The following is a 22,585-nucleotide window of genomic DNA, read 5'->3' as shown; positions in this document are numbered from 1 at the left end:
TTCCTTTAACATGGCAATGAGGGGGCCTGTCCAAGAGGGTGATGTAGCAGATTGACAGGGACATCTATCATCCATCCTCATTGATCTGCCTGCCTCCTCCTTCCATTCTCTGGATTGAAAAAGTACATGAAAGAGTGAACAGAAGCCAAAACAGAAGCATGGAGCAAAAGAGAGAGAACAAGTCTTCTGTTCTCCACACTTCTTCTTCCACTCCATTCCCCTTTTCCTTTCTGAAAGCAAGGGAGAAGAGTGGTAGAAGCAACCAGTGCATTGCTGGTTAAGGTGGTGTCATTTGACACTGCACTGGGGAAGCAGCATTTAGTGCACTGTTTCAGATGCTGGAACATCTTGAGCATGGCAACAGAAAACTTTATAAAGGATACTAGGTTATTTTTATGACAAGAATAGGCCAGTGGTTCTCAAACCTTTTAGCTTCGGGACCCATCTAAAAAAAGGCTTCACTTTACCAGCCGCTCAAGCCTCTGTTGTTATATGGTGATCAAACAACAAAAAATGGGGAGGGGTCCCAGATCCACAGTTTGAGAACTCTTGGAATAGGCAATAATTTTTAATATTTTACTTTGGGAAGTTTCATTTCTTCAGTCTCTGCAACTGTAACAATCACTTGTAATTTGAAAGGCTGGTCAAAATATGCATGCTGCATACGATACGCTATTTGCCCTATAAAAAAAACTGCAAATGCTTTTGCAGATTTTGTGGCCAGTAAAAGGCATTTGGTAAATGGAAGGGAGCATTTTTATTGCAAGTGTAGCATTTAGAGTTTTTCTTTGATTTTTCACGATGCTGTAAGTCACCCATGGCAACTGATTAGTTCTCTGAGATTTTGATAGAAGGATAAACCTTTCTCTGCCAGACTTCTGGAGAGCTCCTGGTTGTTTCAGCATGATTATCGTGAACATGATGTGCAAAGCATTTTTGCCTTAGGTGAGTCCCCACTTGCGGCTCGCCTTTCTGACATTGCTTGCAGCCATCCAGCAGGAGGAATTCAGATCTCTCTGAACAGTTGAGGAGACACAGCAGTCTCTTCCTCTTATTTCATGATGCTCCCTCTGTTCCATCAGGCTGAGACTACAACTGAGCCATCTGCAAAAAAAAAAAAAAAAAAAAAGACTTCACAGGGAATCCAAACTCCCACCGTGACAACAACCTGACAAACTTTGAAGGAAAAGAATCCTGCTAGAGAGAGAGAGAGAGAGAGAGAGAGAGAGAATACTGACATAATAGCAAGAGCTATTTTAGCATCCCACTTTCAAAATCTTAACTGGTTTTGGAATAAATTTTGGAAAGCCGCATTAGGATTGCTAATAGAAAGACTTTAAAGAAAGGCATTCCAATCCCGTTTAATTACAACTAGGGTGGCTCCTTTCACATTCCTGTATACTAAAAAAAAACACAACTTTATTAACTAATTTCTTTGTAAGAACTAAGAGAGTTCTACAGTTAGGTACTTCTATTATGCAGCTGGCTGACAATGATGGCATTTGAAGAAAGGGAGTAAAAATACGACAAGGATGTGCATCAGGGCCTTTGTTGCAATCTGTGCTACAACTGACAAGTATGGAGGAATCCCTGAATCATCACCCTTGCCCAGAAAGCATGTTCAGATCTCTAAACCCCGACTAACAGGGAAAGGGAAAGGCAGCTGAAATGGTATTTTGCCCAGGAATACAACAAAACCCACTGATAGCTAAGGTGGAATTTGAACCCAGGATCCTACATCCAGACCATCAACTCCAACCACTATATCACAATGTCAATCTCTGTTAGATAGATGAATGGCTGTATAGATGGATGTATATGTGTGTAGATTAGTTCTGTCCTTTGGTCAGAGAATGGAAACAGGTTGCTTTGGGCTTTTTCCAATTGTTGTTTATAACTGTTTCAGTGTTACATCAGTTTTGTTGACATGCATTCTCACAAAGCATCCTGGGAACACTAGGTTTAGAGAGATTACTGATATGCTTGTGAGAGATGGATGCTTTGGTGAAAGAAAGTAACTGTTACACCAGTTTAAGGGTGCAATCCTATCTTGCACTGGAACAGGCAAACCAAGAGGCTTGCGCTGTATCCAGTGCAGGATGGGTACCCAAAGTGGCTCAGCTAGAGGTAAGGGAACTTTTCCCCTTACCTCCAGGTAAGCCACTGCAGCCCCTCTGGCTCTCCTCGGGCTTGCGCCACTTCCTGAGGTGGCACAAGTCTGACATGAGTGGAGCAGCTTAAAGCTGCTCCACGCTGCTTGGGGAACAGGGTTGGGATCTGACATAACAGCCGGATCCCAGCCCCACCTCCTACTCCCTGCCTGTCCCTGGGACCACCCTCCGTTCACCCTCCCTCTGCCCCGGAATGCCTCCCTCCCGCCTCCTTCCCACCCCCCTGAACCCTGTGTTGGCCAAGCTCGGCCGAAGCAACTTACCTGGGGGAAGCTGCCATGGAAGCTGGATTCAGGCTCCATGTGCCAGCACACCACCATGCATTGGCACAGCTTCCTCCCGAGGAGGCGCAGACGTGCTTTATGGCGACCCTCTTGGCTGGCGCAAGGGGCAACATGCAGTTAGGATTGCGTTGCACGTCTGTTGACGTGCCCACAGAACTGAGTCTTTACTGGGGAATTGGACAAAATTGTTACTTCCATAAGATTTCTTTCCCAGAGCCTATCCCCTTTGTTTTCTTCAGTCTGAGAAAGTAACTTCCCTTGAATTTACTCCAGAATTGCTTGAAAGAAACAATATACTGGACCAGTGGTTCCCAAACTGTGGGTCTGGGACTCACCAGTGTGTTGTGACCCAATTTTTGGTAGTTCATGAAACTGATAGGACAGATTAAGCTATGTGCATCAAAGGTTAAATAAGCTGCTACTGGCGGGGGAACACTGTAACTCAATCACCATTATAGCCACACTCCTTGGCATTTATAAATCAGGCAGCAGCCTCTAGGGCAGTGGTTCTCTGGGAGAGTTTGAGAGCCACTAAGTACTTGCGTGGGTGGGGGAGAGGCAGCGGGGGCGGGGGGAGGCAGCAGCGCGATCCCCAGGATCAGCCCCCAGGGGGGCTGTAGGGGCTTGGGTGCACTTACCCAAGTCTCCTGCAGCCTCCCCAGGCTGCGGGGAGCCTGGCGCGACCTGCAGCAGGGCTCCCCGCAGCAGTGAAAGTAAACGCAGAGCAATCGGGCCCCACCTCTGCTAAAGTGGGTAAGTGCACCCAAGCCCCTGCAGCCCCCTGGCACTGCCTCCTCCCTGCTTCCAGGCTGCCCCCGCCCCTTAAGGAGGCAGAGGCCAGGGCTCACAGGCTGGGGCGTTGCGACATCCCAGTTTGAAAAGCCCTGCTCTAGGGCAGTGAATTCAACCTCTTTGTCTCGCGGCAGATTGACAAGGTACTAAAATTGTCAAGGCACACCTTAAGTTTTATTGACAATTGATAATGCACAGCATGGTGTTGGTGGGGGGGGGTTCACATCCCCCAATGGCCCTATTAATAAATAATGCTCCCCCAAACTCCCACAGCACACCTGCAGACCATTTGTGGCACACCAGTGTGCCATGGCACAGTGGTTGAAAATGACTGCTCTAGGGCCTCTGAAAAGTTTGGAAACCGCTGCACTTAGAATATAACCATATCCATCCAGAGAAACTTGCTTTGTGTGAACATACATGGAACATGTGCCTGCTCACACTCTCAGAGACCATAGACTGAGAAAACAGTACAAGAGCATAACAATGATTGTTACGCCTCTCCAAATTCAGTTTATCTCCCAGACCATGGCAGTGACCTTTCAATCAGCTAAAATCTCTTCCATCCCTCTGTACATTAACAAAAGTCAGCCTTCGCATGCATTATTCACTGGCTGCACTTCGAAACAGAAGCCTTTGGTGTATTTAGAAGAACGACTTAAAAATGGATGCACTCTTTCTTGTCGCCGAACACAGTCTTAGTCTCCGGGAGTGCAAATAGAAAGTGCTGACAGAGTGATTAAAGTGAAGTTCTGGGCTTGTTGTTTTAGAAAGGTTTGATGTTGTATTTTGTATTATTAATGAGCACAAGACTCAAGATTAGAAACCCAGCAGTGATGCTTTCTTGTGCAGCTGACCTTGCAGCCTGGCAGCCCATGTGCCTCTTTTTCCAAAACTCCTTTGAATACTAAGGTGTTGTCAAAACTAGCCTCAATAATGTGGCTTCCACCCCATTTAACTTGCCCATCAAGGCACTATCAGCGCTACAAATGAGGATATGAACATGTGAATGGGAAAGAGAGTTTTTCTTCATTCACTGCTTATCCTGATTGCATTTTATCACCAGTATGCACATTCAGCAAACACAAAACTGCATGTACGATTGCTAGAGATCTAGAACTGCATTATCGAAATCTTCCAGTATTGCTGGGAATAATAATTGTTCCAATTTGTATCTTCTGTATTTTCAAGATAGATTTCTGGAATGCAATTATGTGAAGGGCAATGGGTCACATGATAGTTTTTAGCAAAATGCCACCTCAGAGTCATTATGCCTTTGAATGGCAGTGGTGCAGTAGAAACTGCAGGAGAAGGCTGCTTGCCTACGTGCTCTCCTTCTGAGCTTCCCAGAGACCCCTGGTTGACCACTGTGAGAAACAGGAGGCTGAATTAGACTGACTTTTGCTCTGATCCAGCAGGGCACTGCTTATGTTCCAAATAAGTGGTCTGTATTATTCTCCTCTCAAGCTTCCAGAGGGGATGCCTGTGTCACAGCAAAAATCTCCAAGTTCCGTAACATCTTAAAGACTAATCCATTTCCTGTGAAGGGTCACCAAATCCAATATGCTTTCCCCAGCAGTGATCAACCAGATTTGTCTGACGCTCACAAGTGGGGCATGCACATTCCCTGTTGTATGTCTCCAGATTCCAGTACTCAAAGATATACTGTCACTGAAGATGGCAGTTTAGTTCAACTGTTTTATTAGCTACTGGGATATTTGTTGTTTGGTCCTCGTGAAAAACTAGTATGGATTAAATGAATTAAATTAGCACCATCATTTGCCTTGCTGGAGCCAGTGTCACCAGTGTGATAGCATCACTGTAAATAAAGATACTTTGTCTTGGAACTAGCTAAGGGCCCAATCCTATCCAATTTTCCAGCACCGGTGCAGCCACAATGCAGCCCCAAGGTAAGGGAAAAAATGTTCCCATACCTTGAGGAGGCCTCTGTGACTGCACCCCCAACAAAGGAAGCAGTACATATCCCATTGGCATAGCAGCACCAGCACTGGAAAATTGGATAGGATTGGGTCCTTAGTCTTCAGCGTATATACCCACAGGTCTTTGGGGAACCTTCTTCTATGTGTGTACGCATATTGTTTGTGTCTCTGTGCCCCCACCCCTGCAGGCTATGACTTCACATAAAAAGTAGATAATAGAATATTTCAACTTATTTATCAACCAATAAACCAGAGACTCAGGAAAATTTGTCCAAAAGGAAGTGCCATTAAGCATGGAGATATTGCAAAACAGTTGTCACCCTCAATGAGTCTGATTGCCAACTGATCTAATAGATGTGTGCATGGAAATTTGCACAGTTCCTGTGTGGCTTCTGTCTGTAAAGTGTGAGGCTTCAATCCTATCCATACTTTCCTGAGAGTTAGTCCCATTGAACAAAATAGGACTTACTTCTGAGTAGACCTGGTTAGGCTTGTGCCCTGAGGCTAAGGCAGTGGTATTGAAACTGGGGCGTCGCAACGCCCCAGCCTTTGGGTCCTGGCCTTTGCCCCCTTAAGGGGCGGGGGCAGCTGGGAGACAGGGGGAAGGCAGGATCGCGCCAGGGGGGCTGCAGGGGCTTGGTGCACTTGCCCAAGCCACCTGCAGCCATCCGGGGGTGCAGGGAGCCCTGCACAACCTTTGAAAGAGCTCCCCAGGTCAGGAAAAGTGAAAGCGGAGCAATCACGCCCCGCTCTGCAAAACCGGAAGCAGAGCACGATAGCTCTACTTTCCCTTCTGACAGGGCTGAAGGGACTGGGGTGCACCCTCCAGTCCCTGCAGCAGCCGTCCCTGTGTGTGGGGAGCCCTGCGCAAGTGCCTGCAGGGCTCCCCAGGTCAGGGAAAGGGAGAGTGGGGCGATCATGCTCCACTTCCGCTTTTGCGGAGGCAGAGCAGGTCGCTCCACTCTCCCTTTCCCTGACCTGGGGCACCCTGCAGGCGCTCGCGCAGGGCTCCCCGCACACAGGGACGGCTGCTGCAGGGACTGGAGGGTGCATCCCAGTCCCTGCAGCCCCCTGAGCAAGGCGATCCTGGGGATCGTGTTGCTGCCCTCCCCCTGCCCCTGCTGCCTCCCCCCCCCCCGCAAAGATTTACTGCGGGTTTCAAACTCCCAGATAGTTTGAAAACCGCAGGGCTAAGAGATAAGGATACCACTTGAGCCTCTTTGTGGAGTAATAGGAATGCTGGGGCAAAATATGGCACATGTTCAGACAATGGTCTGAAGGCACTGGATGCTTCAGTGCTGCCTAATAGCAAAGCCTGCTCTAACCAGTTTTTATGGATTTGGGAAGGAAAGCCAGGGTGTGGCTATGTATGGGGGCATGGAGTAAGTGGGTGACCACTAGGACAGAAAAGTGACTGTGCACCCACTTCTCTCAGGATTTCTGACACCATCTGTACAGCACCATTTTCTTTACCGTTAAGTCTCATCACATGTGAATATAATTCTGTATTCATGTGCAAACCACTCATACTGTCATATTTGCATGTTTTGGTACAAACTTCCAGTTAGTGCTTGATTGCTTTGGACATTGGTCTCCATTATGGTGACGCTATGGAATGTCAGGTCAAAGACAGGTGTGACACAAAAAGAAGCGAGCTTGCCTTCACAACAGCTCTGTCCATGAAACAATACTACTGCAAGCCCCTCCGTCTAGACCCTTCCCCATCCTCAGGCTCCTTTTCTCACCCTGGACTGCAGTCTTCTTTTCCTCCTGCTTCACCTCCTCCTCAGACACCATTCTCAACATTCTGTACCAGTATAATAGCACAGGGAGTACATTAATGGAGAGGCGCAAGTAGTAGAGGAAGACAAGTGGAATAAAAGGTTCTTCTTCCAGGCTGACTGGAGTTGCTCAAGAGCTGCTCAGGAGTCTTGTAGATGTGCTGTTTACATTGCACTGTGTGGGAGGGTGGAATTTCAGGGGCTGAGGGCCTCTCTTAGGGCCTTCACCTGTTGTTCTAGTGCTAGGGAGTCAGGTTTGGGGCTGGCTGCCACTGAAGCGTTCATTGCTACGCAGTGTCTATGTATGGGAGGGGAAGGGGAGGTATTACAAAGAGTAAAATAGGGCAAACAGAGCTGAAACAGAGATGCCTGCGTTGGCTCGGTCATGTCGTGAGAATGGATGATGGGCGGATCCCAAAGGATCTCCTCTATGGAGAACCCGTGCAAGGAAAGCGCCCTACAGGTAGACCACAGCTGCGATACAAGGACATCTGCAAGAGGGATCTGAAGGCCTTAGGAGTGGACCTCAACAAGTGGGAAACCCTGGCCTCTGAGCGGCCCGCTTGGAGGCAGGCTGTGCAGCATGGCCTTTCCCAGTTTGAAGAGACACTTGGCCGACAGTCTGAGGCTAAGAGGCAAAGAAGGAAGGCCCATAGCCAGGGTGACAGACCAGGGGCAGACTGCACTTGCTCCCGGTGTGGAAGGGATTGTCACTCCCGAATTGGCCTTTTCAGCCACACTAGACGATGTTCCAAAACCACCTTTCAGAGCGCGATACCATAGTCTCTCGAGACTGAAGGTTGCCAACAAAATAGGGGAAATTATCCTGAACATCCAGGTACTGTACCGAGAGGTCTGTCATGGGCCACACCCTTACCTCCTCCCCTGCCAAGGTACGTCCTGTAACCATTTGTAAACCCCCTTTCCTTGTTTTGCCTTCCACTTTCTTATTTTTTTTTTTCCAAAGGACTTTCCAACATGCTGTATTACTGCCCAATGTTCTCCACATTCCATAGGTCCCAGAAGTTCACAGGGCCTTTCTGAGGTATTTGAAATATTCTTTTTCTTTGAAAGAAATTATTGAAATTATTGAAATATTCTTTACAAACAACTACATATCTGTGTACCGGGGAGAGGGGGTTCCCTGAGCATGCAGAAACCACTACCTCATTTTCTTTTTTTGTGGCCTTGTTTGTTTTCAAACTGAGAGGCACGAGAGCACATGAGTTACTGCTAGGAACTAAGTACGCCACCCTGAGCTCCTGGAGTAAGAGCAGTATAAAAATTTGAAAATAAATAAATAATAAATAATAATAATTCTGTAGTTTAAAAGGATGATGTAAGGATTACATCAAATAGTATATATGAAGTCCTTCACACACACACACACACACACACACACACACACACAAAACTATCTAAAAGCTAAGAATTATTATAAAGGCAAAATCTTCATGTTGACTAATAAACAGCCCATCCTGCATTGCAAATGCAGTGGTGTGGGCACCAGCTATGTTGCGTTCCATGGGGGATTTTCAGCTGCTGCAGGTCTTATCAGGGTAAAGGGATATTTTTCCCCTTGCCCCGGGCTAAGCCCCAGCAGCCACAATGGGTCAACTCGGATCTGTGCCAATGATATTGCTGTCACAAGTCCACTTTGATTCAGGCAGATCAGGCCTGGGAAGGGCCTCGGGATTTGGCACATACTGGTAATGCCAATCCTGCCCCAGGCCAGATCCACCAAGCCCCCACCTTCATCATTGCCCCATTCCACCCTTTCCCCTTCTCACTCCCCCCAGCTCTGTTTGAACCCTTGTGCTGGACTAACCTGGTCTTGTAAGCCTCCAGTGCTACTCACTGGTGCACTGGCTCCCTGCAGCAGCAAAGCGTTCGGTGGTGCTTTTGTAGTAGCCTGCGCCCACAGAATGTGCATTCCACCAGTACAGGCTTTAGACGGGATTGGACCAATCTGTTACTGGCCTCATAATCCATGGGTTTCAAGAAAGACATATTAACCAGTTTCTTCAGCTTGCTCTTTGGTTGTCTTCTCAGGCACGCTACTCTCAAAGAAAGCGTGGGCCTAGACTTCATACTCATGCCTATCAATTTTTATTTAATCCCGGAGGTGGTATCTCAATTTCTACAACTTAACCCCTTAGAAAGACGGAACATGACCCAGGTTGCCTGGATGTCCCAAGAGCAACAATGACTTAGATGTCCCAGTTGAAAGAATCACAATGAAGACAAAGCTAGTCTTTTCATTTACACTTACAAGGAAGGCAGTCAGTCAAAAGGACACTTAGGAGGTGCATTGGACTTTGCATGGCTGAAGGAACACAGAACAGAACAGAGAGAGAGAGAGAGCAAGTCCACAGGTTCATCTGATGGCAGTCCCCAAGGATAATGCTTGCTTCTTACAATGAAAGCCCTTAGCTTTTAGAATTGTACAAGAGCTCAAGACACCTCTCCTGAATTTTCTTCGGCACACATAAGTCAGTCGAAGGATGTACAACCTTCAAATGGAGGTTCCCAACTCCTATAGCTCTTATGAAGTTCTGTATTTTTTGAAAGTCTATTATATTGAGTGATAAAGGAATGACTGGGAAGGAAAGGCCATTTTCTGGTGCAAATTAGGATCATTCTCTTGGCTAAGTAGAGCTATGTCAAATCATACATAAGTGAGTACCTGTCCCTACAGATTTCACTCTAGCCTATGCTGTCCTTTTTTTAAAGCCGTCCCCGAACAGAACTAGATGTGTTTTCCCATAAAAATAGCAGCTGTCAAAAACTCACTCAGCTATATGGAGAACTGACTAGATGCATGGCATGAGGTTTGCTCCAGGTGCTGTGTGGACAAAATGACTTCAAGTCACCCTTTAATCTGACAGGTTTTATCTTTATCTAAGAATTATGATTGCCTATGTATAGACAATGTATTTAAAATTAATCACTTACATGAGAATGGAAAATATCAATTCCCTTTTTTAATGGCCGAATATTAGTTGGGATTTTTATTGGTTCAGTGATCAATATGTTGGTAGGTTTCCCATAATGTAGCATCTAAAAACCAAATCCAGCAATCTTTTTCATTAGGACCAGCCAAAAAGACATAGTATCTTAAGAAATCTGTCAAGTTGTCTAGAACTCTTTATCAGGCTAAAGGTTAAACAAAGTTAGAAGGAAAGGTGCCTAAACTAACCACCAAAGTTTGGTTACTAACCACCAAAGGTGTACTAACCACCAAAGTTTGCAGTTTATAGCAATCTTGTATGAAGCACAGGAGAAAGTCATGTTTATTAGCCTCATATAGATTAGCTTCACTAGGTGCCAGACAGGATTTCAGGCTGCACCCAGGTGTCTGAGATGTCTGAAGATGAAACCGTAATGGCTGTTTTCCCACTTTAAAATATAAAGTTCCTGCATTTATTCCATTCCATGCAGAGCTAACTGAAGCATATGGACCCTTTGTCAGGGCAAGAACAGCAGTTGTTGGTACCCCCAACTACAGACTTGGGGGTACAAAGATTTGTTGTATTTGCCCTCTGCTCATGCAGATTCATATTTTAAAGTCAGAGCTTGAAGAACAGGGAGAATATTTCAGAAACATTCCCATTTATTTTTGACCGTTACTTTGATCAGCAACTACCAAATGTGACTGTGAGCATTACTGGTTCTTTTTCTGAGATCTAAATGAAATGTTATTGCAACAAAAATGAAATTAAAACACCAATCTTTTTTTCACATCAGGAGAAATGAAGCCCCATGGTTTTATTTTAGTCAGAAATGCAGGATGTATTGCATTGGAAAATCAGGAATTGAGATTTTACTTCAGATTTCAAAATCTAGACTTGGAAACAGAGCACTGTTGACTAAACTTTAGGCAACAACAAAAATAACAATGGGATTTTCAGAAAGAAATATTTTAAATGAATGTCAGATCCCTTTGATCTGGACAAGAGAGCACCTTTCAAAGTGGTGGTTTGCTGTGACATCATTCACTTGTCAACTGCCATAATGTCCCTATGGTACCTATCCAAATCATATATTTTGAATTTGTTACAACCACTTTAACTGTAAAGTGACCTTCTGTTATGAATCTAGGCTTTAAACAAGCAAACAAAAAACTGGTTTAGATGACTGGATTGACAAAACATTTACCTGGCGCACAATCCTGTCACCTCAGTCACCTTTCACTGAGATTTATATTTAAATCTCAGTGGAAGAGACTTAAGCACGTGCTTAATTACTTCAGAGTGCAATCCTAACCTGTTCTGCTGGAGTGGCCACTGGTCCACATGTTGCAAATGTGTTGAAAGCTCATTGTGCTGGCAGGATGGCCTGCACTGGCCTGCCAGGGCTACATCCCATCATAAGGCTGTTGGCAGAGATAAAAGTACACCACTGAGTGGTGCAGGGGCTGAGTGGGAGGGAGTTTAAGAGGTGGGAGGGTGTTACTGGGTGGGTAAGGTGGAACAGGGGGTGGATCAAATCCAGGAGGAGGCAGGATCTGGGAAGGCCTCCTCTGCCATAGAATATGCCACTCAGGACAAGGATTACACTGGACTGTTAGAGAACCTAGTAGTCCCATACAGCTGCCTGGGGTATTACTCAGGGTAAGGAACAAAAATCCTCTTACCCCAAGGAGACCTCCAGTCACCTCCTAACCTGCACTGGATACAGTGCAAGCTATGTGTCCTAGCTGTGCTAGCGCGGGTTAGGATTGAGTTACCCGCAACTTCAGCAGAAATTATGCTTCAGTTTGGTTGGATTTGTGTCAACAAACAACTGGTAAACAATTAGCCCCAATGTAAGAGATTTACGAATGTAAAATATACTGCGGTTATGGTTAATTCATTTTAGTTATGCAGTCTAACTGCAATTGCATAAAAACTAGATGAAAAATTAAAATATTTAGGGTTGTTCAAATAAAACATAAAACTGGCGGAACTGCTAATATACGTAGTTTAATACAAGACACTTAACGTCTGCTTGTCTGCCAACATTTTGGCTTGTTTTTTTCCCCCAAGGAATATATATACATTTTTATACTGTATATATGAAAGAAAAGGACTATCTTATAACTTGTACTCGTATTTAAAAAAAAATTCAAACTGCTACTTGGCAACACAGCGTGATCCCTGCTGTCATCTTGGGAGTCTAATTCTAGTACTTGCATATGCTTAGCAGAAGTCATCAGTGGTCTTGTCCTTTATGCCTGCCACTACATTTTGAAAAGTGTCTCTTTGCACAGCCAGTCTTCCCACACACTTTTTCAGCACCTACGTTCTCTTCACCATTCACATGGAATTTCAGTTTGGCCATGGATTACATCAAGTGGCCTTTCACCTTTGCTCAACCTGATAATGAGAATCTTTCACTTGACATGTACTCACTAAATTCAATTGCTGGAGTCTCATGACCTGGAAAGGTAAACTTAGTCCAGAGTTTGTCTGGCTCAAGAAATGCTAAAACTTTGTTTTGAACCTCAGAAAATTCTTTAGTTGCTTCATTTACTTGCCTCGCTAACAAAGAGCTTATTATTTTCAATTTTGGAGGACAAAATGACCCTCTCCAGTCCAAAACTCTGAGGTCACTTGTCCGTTCAAGCTGGGAGGGAAATGTACATGGGGCTATTGTCAGATGACAAACATAAGCAGAAGAAATTGAAATCCCAAAAAGAAATCTCAAATGAAATTAGCTTGCTCAGGTGCAGTGCACAACCTTCATGCACTGTAGAATGATCCCACTGAACTGAATGCAACCACAGTCGTTCAGTCCATACAAAACAGGAAGAGTGCAAAGACTAGTTGTACATCCACCTTTTCCTCAAGCAGATTCTTACCTTGTTTAATGAAATGGAGCAATCTATGCCACCAACCCTTTGCTCATTTAATCTTATTAATGCAACCTAAGAAGACTCCACATTTGGATCAGCACAGGTGCAGTCACTAATAAGCAGAGCAGCAAAAAGGATAGCCGTAAGACAACTCAATTTTTTTTATCTATTTTTCTTTTTTCTTTATCATTCATAAAAATGTGTGAAAATCAACTGAACCTTAAAATTGATGCAAGTGGTGAGTCTGACTCTTTTTCTCCATTCTGCCCCCCCCCCCATATGAGATTGCCACATTGGGGGAAAAAACTGCTAACTAGGGAGAGAAGAGCTTGGATACAATAAGATCCTATTTGTAACTTCTTCTCTTTTTTTTTTGCATTATGTTTATTTAGCATTTTAAATAGTATTTTTAAATTGCATTTTTATGAAGGAAAGAACTGTATTTTGTCAAGTATAAATATTACAGCCCAAAATGGCAAACATTCATATGTGCAGATCAAGGATAACTGCTCAAATGCAATGGTCCATTTCTCAAATGGGGTATAAAACACAGATCTAGTTAACCCTTCTCTGCCCAGCCCACAGTTGTACACATTTGATCCCTGTGGTGTATATGCAACCTTGGGCAGAAATAGCTTAAAGCAATATGTGGTAAGTAAACAGAAAATGGTTGAATTATAACCAGCCATGGAAATGTCCAAGAGTCAAATGTAAGGGTAGGGTAGCATATTTATGTGTTTTTTTGAAAGTAGATGGTTAGTCTGAAAGTTGTGTTTTAAAGTTTGGTTTTACCTTGGCTCCTGTATAGAGGACTGTTAAGCAAGAGACTTTTCCTTGCTAGTGAAGTCAGTAAGTACATTTGTAGTGAGTTCAGTGATACAAAAGAGCATATGGTTACTCCAGTGTATGTAGAAAGAGGGTTTATACAATTCCTTTTCACATTTGTGAAATATGGCTTTATTTCAGGGCAGAAGGATTTAACTTTGTAGTTTGTTACTGCATTTTGAAAGGCAGTTGTGTTGGGGGGAGATGAGATCTGAGCTTTATTATCTTTTTTAATGAACTTGTTCAAATCATAGACTGTACTCTTGAATACTTATTCCTCTATTTCCCCTGCTGGAGGATTATAGTTAGTCATTTTGGCAAGGGGCCTAAAATTAAATGTTAGCAACAATATCTGCAATATTCTGTATTAGTCTGTAGTGTACATAAGTTGTAGTGTACATAGCTGTGTGCATAAGCATACATAGCTTATGGTTGCAAGTATACGGTTATATTGTAGTTCAACACTGACACTAATTTTTAAGCAACTTTTTAGATGCATTAATTTATATTGTGGATTTTGGCAGTTTCAGACATATCAGGAAAGGGGAGGGCAGTAAAAGTGCTGGGGGAAGACAGTTTTGGGAGAGGAGAGGGAGGGGTGGATCTTGATGGTACCAGAATGCACCAGATCCTATCCTCTCTTTCTCTCCTGGGACTTATCCAGATCCAGTCCCTTTTCTCTCCTAGGACTTATGCCAGCAAAATAGCTGGAATAGGTTCAAGGAGACCAAACTTGTTTGCATGCCTCCCTCTCTGGCATGACACATACCTATGATCAGGGACAAGCAATAGGCAGCAGAAGCAGAGACAGAGCACCAGTCAACAACTCAGCCGAGCTACCAGCCAGCAACAGAAAGCCTTAGCATCTGCAACCTGGTTGGGGGGTGGATAAGAACAAGCATTTATGAATGTGTGTGAGGAGGTGGAAGGTAATTCTGTCTCCTTGCTTGGCATACTTTCTCAAAATATCTGCTCCCTATAGCCTTTGAGTTCTCAGTCATTGATTTACTCATTGTCCTTGAGACTAGTGTTTGAATGACAATAAAGATGGGCTGCCCCCCCCCCCACCATTTTGTTCTAACCACTGTTTTTAGAAGGCTTAAATGGGGAAAGAGGGTAATGTGGCTTGTGAATTTCATCAAGTTTTTCCTACCTATTCTCCCCATAATTCAAGCTCTGTTTGGGACTGGTCAGTCTTAAAAATCCAGTTAGAGCAATGCATAATGAGAGAGGAAGAGCACCACGTTGACATGTTCCTAAACCCTACCATCTCATGACTGGGCTCTCCCTGAGTACAACATTTGACATTTGGCCAAATGCTATGGTTCGAAGAAGGGTGATACTTAGCAGCACATTGCATGGGACATGGTTTGCTAGTATGCTTCATTCCCTTGCTTTATCTGCATTTGTGACATCTGAAGAGGGCTTCTGTGTTGCCAAAATGTAATATGGGTATGTTTTCCAAAGATTAAATTCCTTCACCATGTGATGCCCAAGTATGACTCGATCTATAGTTGGCTTGGCTATCTGCTCAGTTCTTTTGAGTGATCCGAGTTCAGAGATCTCTGCCATGGATTCAGCTGTTGTCCTCAGGACTAGTCTCAGGTAACAATTACCTGTCTTCTAAATAACTAATTCTTTAACAATATGCTGCATGAGTGTGTATTATTACATGTGAGTTGACATTCCATCTGCGGCTGAGTTGATTTGCTTGAGTGATCAGTTCTCTGTACACTTACATGGCTGTTATGAACATGACAGAGTGCCTCATACATGTGAGAAATGCGATATCAATGCTAAGCTGTACAATTCTTTATGCTAAGTTGTACTACTCTTTATTCACAGTAGCCTTATATAAGGAGAGCAGGATAATACCATCTACCTACGCACTGCCGTGTCAACATTCTCCAAGGCCATGCCCTGTTGTCAAGTGCGAAGCTTGTCTAGAGCAACAAGTGTTGAAACTGGGGGGAATGAATCCATGATTTAGAATGCTGGGCAGCCTACATTCCAAATGATGAGGAGAAACTCCAGCTTCAGTGCTTGCCCTGGGAGACAGGTGTTGGACAATAGGGACGCAATCAATCAATGTGTCAACACTCTGAGTGTGTGATTAACCAATGCATTCCAGTTCCTATTCAAACTGGGAACATTCCTAAGTACAGAACAGCTGTACAGGGTTTATATCATTTCTGCCTCTTCAACAGAGAGCCCCTCTCTTTGTTAATATCACCTGTCATCTCCCCTACACCTTTCAGTAAGCCTTGGATCCAGTGACATCAGTGGGGCTTGATGTCATCCAGTGTGCCAATGGTCTCACTCTCATGACCCTACTGGTCTTGGTCTGGCTCTGTCCTCTTTGAGAACAGGGCCGTCTTTCCAGACCAGCTGCTTACCATGAACTCCCAGACCAGCCACCTACTGCAGCACCTCCAGACCAGTTGGCTCACCATGAACCAGCAGCTCACCACAGTGCTCCCAGACCACCCACCTGCCTTGGTGCATCCAATGTCACCCGTTCCAGTGGTGTCACCCAATGTAGTCCACACCCCCCAGTGTGGTTCGCACCCCCTGCACATGGCTACTACTTGGATCCAGCTCCCATTGAGCTACTAATGGTGATCCTGGTCCCTAGTTAGGTTGACAGTGACCAGAAAAAAGAGCAGGTCTGACTTTGAGGAGGGAGCCTTTCTATTGTGTTGCAAGGCCTGCTGTGCACACTTTGTGTGTGTGTGTGTGTGTGTGTGTGTGTGTGTGTGTGTGTTTCTTTAACCAAAGAACAAACACTGAAACACTGTCTTGGTGCGTATGAAGGATGAGCTATTGCAGGGTAATGAATGCAATTACAGCAGATAGAGCCTTCATCAGTATCTAATAGTTGTTGGGGGAGGGCAATAATATAGGGTAGTACAAGCCCTAAGCTATTTTCAGCTGTGAAGTGTTAGAGGACACAAAATAAAGTATTGCTAGCACATTTAAGTGGTTATATTTGAGATGTTGTTTTACCAGCTCTGAAAGATCAGGCTGAACGTTGGGGTGAAGCCACACGTCAACACATTTTTAATAAGCTGAGAGATTGTTCTACTAAACATACCCACAAGAAAACTTACTGTATGGGAAACAGCAAATAATTTTCTCTGCAAATAGAAATGCAATAGTTTGTACTTAGCAAAGACATTTTCACTTAGCTCGTGTGTATCTAGAAAAGAAATACAGCACTTTTCTTCTTGGCACATCAAGCAAGGGAGTAAAACAGAATGCCTACACAACCCACTTGTGTACCAGCAAGAGTACCCATTACTACTTAGAGGCGGCCACATCCTGGCCAGCTTATATAAATGCTGAATAAAGCTGCAGGAGATTATGTCCAGAACATTGATTCTGATGAGCTCAAAAATAATGTGGCCTGCATAGCATTTTTAGGATTACAATCGTAATCCCTTTAGGGAAAGAGTACCACGTCAGGAAAACAGTGTCTTGAATCTTCAAGCCTTGATGAGTTTGAAGTGCCAATAGTTCTGCATTTAGTTTGCAATTATATTCTTGGAGTTATAATTATATTCTTTTGTCATAGTGATATCCATGCTCTTTTGAGGGCAATGCAAAGGGTTCTGATTACAGCTTTTACACTTCATGAAACAAATATGATTGACCCAAGTTATACAGAAAGATGAAAATATCAATTCAATAAAAGAGCACGGAAATATTTGCAGTATGCTAGTTGGAGGAACTGGGGTTCAGACTTGTTTTTCTTGAACAGCACCCTGTGCCAAGTTGCTTTTCAAAATTTGTGATCTGGCTCCACTTCCACTGGACTAACACCATCCTCTTGCATGAGCCTAATGCTGCACTTTCCTGGGGGCAAGTGCCATTGAATGCAATGGAATTACTTCTGAATGCAGTGGAAGTACTTCTTACTTACAGTGCATGCATAGGATTGCATGCTGTAGAATATTTGAGTGTACGGGATCATTGAAGGTCATCTAGTCCAGCCCCCTGCTCAGTGCAGCAGCATCCCTGATAAGTAACTATCCAGCCTCTGCTTGAAAACCTCCAATGAGCGAAAGCCCACTAGTGTATGAAGAAGACTGTTCCACTGCCAGACAGCTTTTACAGTTAGGAAAGTCTTCCTCATGTCTAGCCTAAATCCATATTAGATTATAAAATACCAAAACAATAACATTAGCAGCACAGATTAGCAGCAAAACTATAAACTTCAGCAGTTAAAAAGAGCAAAGCATGAACATAGCACTATTCCCTATCAACAAAAGCAACAACATAAAATCCGTAAGTAAAAGAAGCAGCTTCAGATCCACCATTAAAATCACAATTGGGGCAAATGGCACCGAACAGCAAGTAAAACCCCCACCAGTTGACCCATCCCCCTAACTCAGTAGTGTAGCCAGTAGACTACACTACTGGGGTAGTGGTGCTGTGGTAAGTACAGCGGGAACTGAATGGTGAATGCCTGTATGTTGCTACCACTACCCCAAATGGCTCTGATGATGAGTGGGAGGGGCCACTTACGTGGCATATTGCAGCTCCTGCTGTACTCACCTTGCCACTCCCACTCTGACTAGGCTTACTACAAAAAAAGATGCTTCCTGGAAGCAAAGCGTTTTCCTGGAAAGCCTCCAGGGAGGGAGCAGAACTTAAGTCACAAGGGACGGAGTTCATTTAACTGCAGTACAGAAAAGGCCCTAATTTTGGTGGCTGCCTACCTAAGCTCTGTCAAGAGCAGCACGCATAGGACGGCCCTCTCATAAGCTCAGAGGATGGAACTAACCAAATTCTGGTTTGGACTTCCAAAGTGTTCATAACTGTTCCAGCTTTGTGTCATCTGCAAATTTGATAAGTATCCCCTCACCCAACGCATTTATACAAATGTTGATCAGCACAGGGCCAAAGACAGAACCTTTTGGTGCTCCACTTAACTCCACCCTCCAGGCTGACATGAAGCCATTTATCGGCATTCAGTGGGAATGGTTGTTCAACAACAACAACAGTATTTATGTACCGCTTTTCAACAAAACGTTCACAAAGCGGTTTACAGAGAAAATCAAATATCTAATGGCTCCCTGTCCCAAAAGGGCTTGCAATCTGAAAAGATGCAACACCAGCAGACAGCCACTAGAAAAGACACTGCTGGGGTGAGGTGGGCCAGTTACTGTCCCCCTGCTAAATAAAAGAGGAGCACCCATTTGAAAAAGTGCCTCTTAAAGTGCCTCTTGTTCAGCCAGCTTCAAACCCACTTAATACTTGTAACATCTAGCCCACGTTACCATTTTATCCACAAGGACATTGTGGCAGGCTTTGTCAAATGATTTGCTGAAAACAAGGCATGCTATGTCCACAGCATCCCAGGATCTACTAGACTAGTCACACTATCAGCAAAATGGAGATGTGATTAGTGTGGGATTGTTTTTCATAAACCCATGCTGGCTCCTGGAAACACCCCATTATTTTCACATTAATCACTAAGTGCACAGCCAACATGGTTGCATGAGGCAATATGAGGAAAAACAGAGGCTATGGTGGATCATAGGTGTTGGGGTTGCATCATGGACCAAGACTTCCTGTCCTTTCCGCGAACCTTGAGAACAGCCCAGTCACAGGGTTTTAGCAGCAAAGGACCAACTGCACAACTCTCCCTGGGTAAGAGGGAACATAAAGACAGAAGGTGAACTATGACATAAATCCTTCACACTCAAGGAAGGCAGCAGCCTTGAAGGTGACTGGGCAAGGGAGCTGGGCTGCCTTTCATCCCAAAAAGAGGGAGAGATAGAGCAGATGAAAATGCTTAGAGAAAAGCAACCAGGGAAAGTAGCCCTGGGGTACCCAAACCCTGACCTGGGGGCCATTTGCAGCCCTCAAGGACTCCCAATCCGGCCCACAGGGAGCCCTCAGTCTCCAATGAGACTCTGGCCCTCCAGAGACTTGCTGGAGCCCACGCTGGCCCGACACAGGAGGGCAACTATTTGACCTCTCACGTGAGCTGTGGGATGAGAGCTCCACCCACTGCTTGCTGTTTCATGTGTGTGATGCAGCAGTGGCAGCCAAGGAAAGGCTTGCCTTTCTTTGTGCAAGGCCTTTTATAGGCCTTGTGCTATTGCAGACCTTCATTCAAAGTTCCATCTCTAATATATTCATTTATGTAAATTTATTCAAGTTTGAAATGTAAATTAATTCTTTTTTTCCCCTGTCCCTGACACAGTGTCAGGGAGATGATGTGGCCCTCCTGCCAAAAAGTTTGGACACCCCTGCTTTAGCTGAGTGCTCTGCTCAGGAGAGAGAAAAGGGGTGTTACTGTCCTAGGTGCTGGCTAGCATGGTGGTTTTCGGAGGGAGGCTGGAGCTGGGCTGACTTGTTGCAGCACCAATGGGCTAACAATGAGCAATTAAAATCAGCATCACTGACACTTCGACACCATATAAGAGCAGTGTAAAGATACTTGCACAATGGCCTGAAGTCGGGAACCCAAGTTGTCTGAGGATTAATACACAAGATCACAACCCCTTTTTCCAACTTCATAAATCTGGGGTGCCAGTTTATCTTCTATTCTGAATCTCTTTCGTAACCATAGATGCTCTGAAAGAATACATATTTCTTCATTGGGGACAGTTGTACAGAGACCCCAAATATGAGGAAAAGAATGGATTAAATATGAGAAGAGATAGCCACACCTAGAAGGCACGTTTATATATTAGGTTTAAGATTTGAGTAAATGTGAGACACACATTTTCTCGCGTAGGTAAAAGTCACCGCCATTGGTCAATATAGGATAATGACAGAGGTAGAAAAAAGATCTTCCACACTGAAAACTCCACAGTATCAAGGTCTGTGTGTACTCATGTGCCATTACAAATGTGCCTATTGTTAAATGTATGCATGCAAGTTCCCCTCCTGGCTGGGAATCCTGATCACACAGTGTTCTTGACTGAGTGGAGAGACTATGTATGTATTTTTATACCTTACACTGTACACGGATAAGCCAAGAGTACAGTCCCAGGACACAGTCAGTAATCTAAGGCAGGGCCAGTTAGCATGGTCCTGTTTTCCCCTCTATCTGCCACACAGGTCATATACATGTGGAGGGATTCATTTGAATAGCCCCGCGTGTCACAAACAAGGATCAGGAGTGAACAAAGACGGATTGCACTAGTAAAGTGGTTAACATTCATATTTCTCATCTTCAGTGATACGTTCTGCAAAATATTATCCTTAGATTCACATGGTATGATAGGCTCTTCTTTTGCATTCTGTGAATGGAAAGAGACACAGGATGTACTGTTTTGTCAGTTGCTTGATAGCCTGGATGGGGAAGGATGGATTGAAAAAAGAGAGTGAAACCTAGTTCTAGATTGTTGAACAAAGCTGCAATGTGAACAAGGTGTAGGAGCTGCTGGCAATCATTAAATCTGCAAAGGAAACCTGGTACACTGGGTGTTAATTACAGTAATTCAAGATGTTTCTTGAGAATACACTGGCTTCTTTTTCTCTTGGCCTGTACAATTAATTGACTCAAGTTTTCTGTTACAAGTCCTTAACCTGTCCTGCTGTCTTTCATACAAAAGAGGAGTACCTAGGAGAACGCCATAGAGTCTGTGTTTCCCAACATCTCTAAATCTCTTTTCTCTAGTGTAGTGATGATGTCTGTTCCATGAACTATCGCAGCTCTGATCAACTCTGTTTGTTACTGCAAATATAGAATGTCTGCACTTCTTTATTTCTTTTGGTATTAGATATGGCATGAATATGAATTCACCTATCCAGTACAAAATGGAGTACTTCCACGTGTCATTAAGGATGGAAACTGTTGCTGCAGTTCCTTTCTCAACAGTTCAGATCTGTGTTGGAGAATATTTCATGTTAACCTGGCCTAATTCACAAAGCTGAGATTATGTTAGGTATCTCTCCCTCTTCCTGATTCGTAGGCAGCACAGTTGGGAAGGTCATTTCAGCAATTTTGGGCTAGAGGCAAACCAACCAGGTGATGTTCCTAGGAGTCCCAGCAGCGGGCAGTCACTATTCCCCGCCCCCCCAAAAAAAAAATTTCAGTTGAGAACAGCAGGAAGTACTGTCCTCACTCTGATTGGCTTCTTGATGATGCCATGTGATGATGTAGTGTTGTCAGAATCCCGAACAAAGTGAGTGCAAGTGTTCATGTTCTCAACCTAGGAGCTTCTGAACAGAAAAATGATGGGTTATTTCAGACCTCTGAAAACACCACCACTAGGAAAATGAATCAAGTGGTCATGATTAAAAAGGAGAATTCGACTCAAACCTTTTTGTTATACTGCATAATGGAGTCCAAGCCCTCTATCAGCAATATGGTTAACAGAGTGGCAGCAGTCTCCCCTGCATTCAGAGAGTACAGTAATATTGGCCTTTCCTTGGAGCACTTCATGTTGTTTCAATTGTGTATTACAATAGTTGAGCCAGTGGTACAAGATATTGACATCTGACAGGCTTTAGTTTGATATATTACACTCATCCCTGTGCTTAAAGGGTATGCCGTACAAATACAGGATTTCAAGAGTAACTGCAATATCTAGTACATATCGTTTGTGAAGGAGTAACATATGTTCTTATGTCTGTAGTTCTGTGAATGCAGACCTGGGAGTCAGTCCCATTGACCACAGTGGGAATTACTTCTGAGTAATGCATAGGAGTCCGCTCTTACTCCATAATGAATCTTTGAACCTCTATGTTCTAGAATCCAGCTTGTACTTTATGTGTTCATAATGTTGCAAATGGTGTGTAATTTTCCTTTATATACAACACTTGCATGCACTTCACTCATAGTTGTGGCATGTGACTCAGCACAAAAGTCAGCATTGCTAAACCATTGCATTTAGTCATCGCTTTCCCCATTCATAATTTTTGATGTATTTGAGAAGCATAATTATGTGTTTTTCATGTGTCCTTTGCCTAGGACAGCCTTATTTTACCATAT

General features: G+C 44.0%; 1 protein-coding gene across 1 annotated transcript in view; it reads left to right on the top strand.

Annotated features, from left to right (window-relative positions):
- The first annotated feature begins 19,190 nt into the window (after nt 1-19,190).
- RORB (RAR related orphan receptor B) overlaps nt 19,191-22,585 on the top strand; it is a 66,807-nt gene continuing 63,412 nt past the window's right edge. Inside the window, exon 1 of the mRNA XM_066612575.1 lies at nt 19,191-19,284. Within this exon, the coding sequence (XP_066468672.1) occupies nt 19,191-19,284 (94 nt within the window). The remainder of the gene's footprint in view (nt 19,285-22,585) is intronic.

Source organism: Tiliqua scincoides, chromosome 2 (genome assembly GCF_035046505.1).
Source record: "Tiliqua scincoides isolate rTilSci1 chromosome 2, rTilSci1.hap2, whole genome shotgun sequence".
Taxonomy (NCBI): domain Eukaryota; kingdom Metazoa; phylum Chordata; class Lepidosauria; order Squamata; family Scincidae; genus Tiliqua; species Tiliqua scincoides.
Note: the sequence above shows the minus strand (reverse complement) of the source record. Positions and strands in the feature narration are given on the sequence as shown.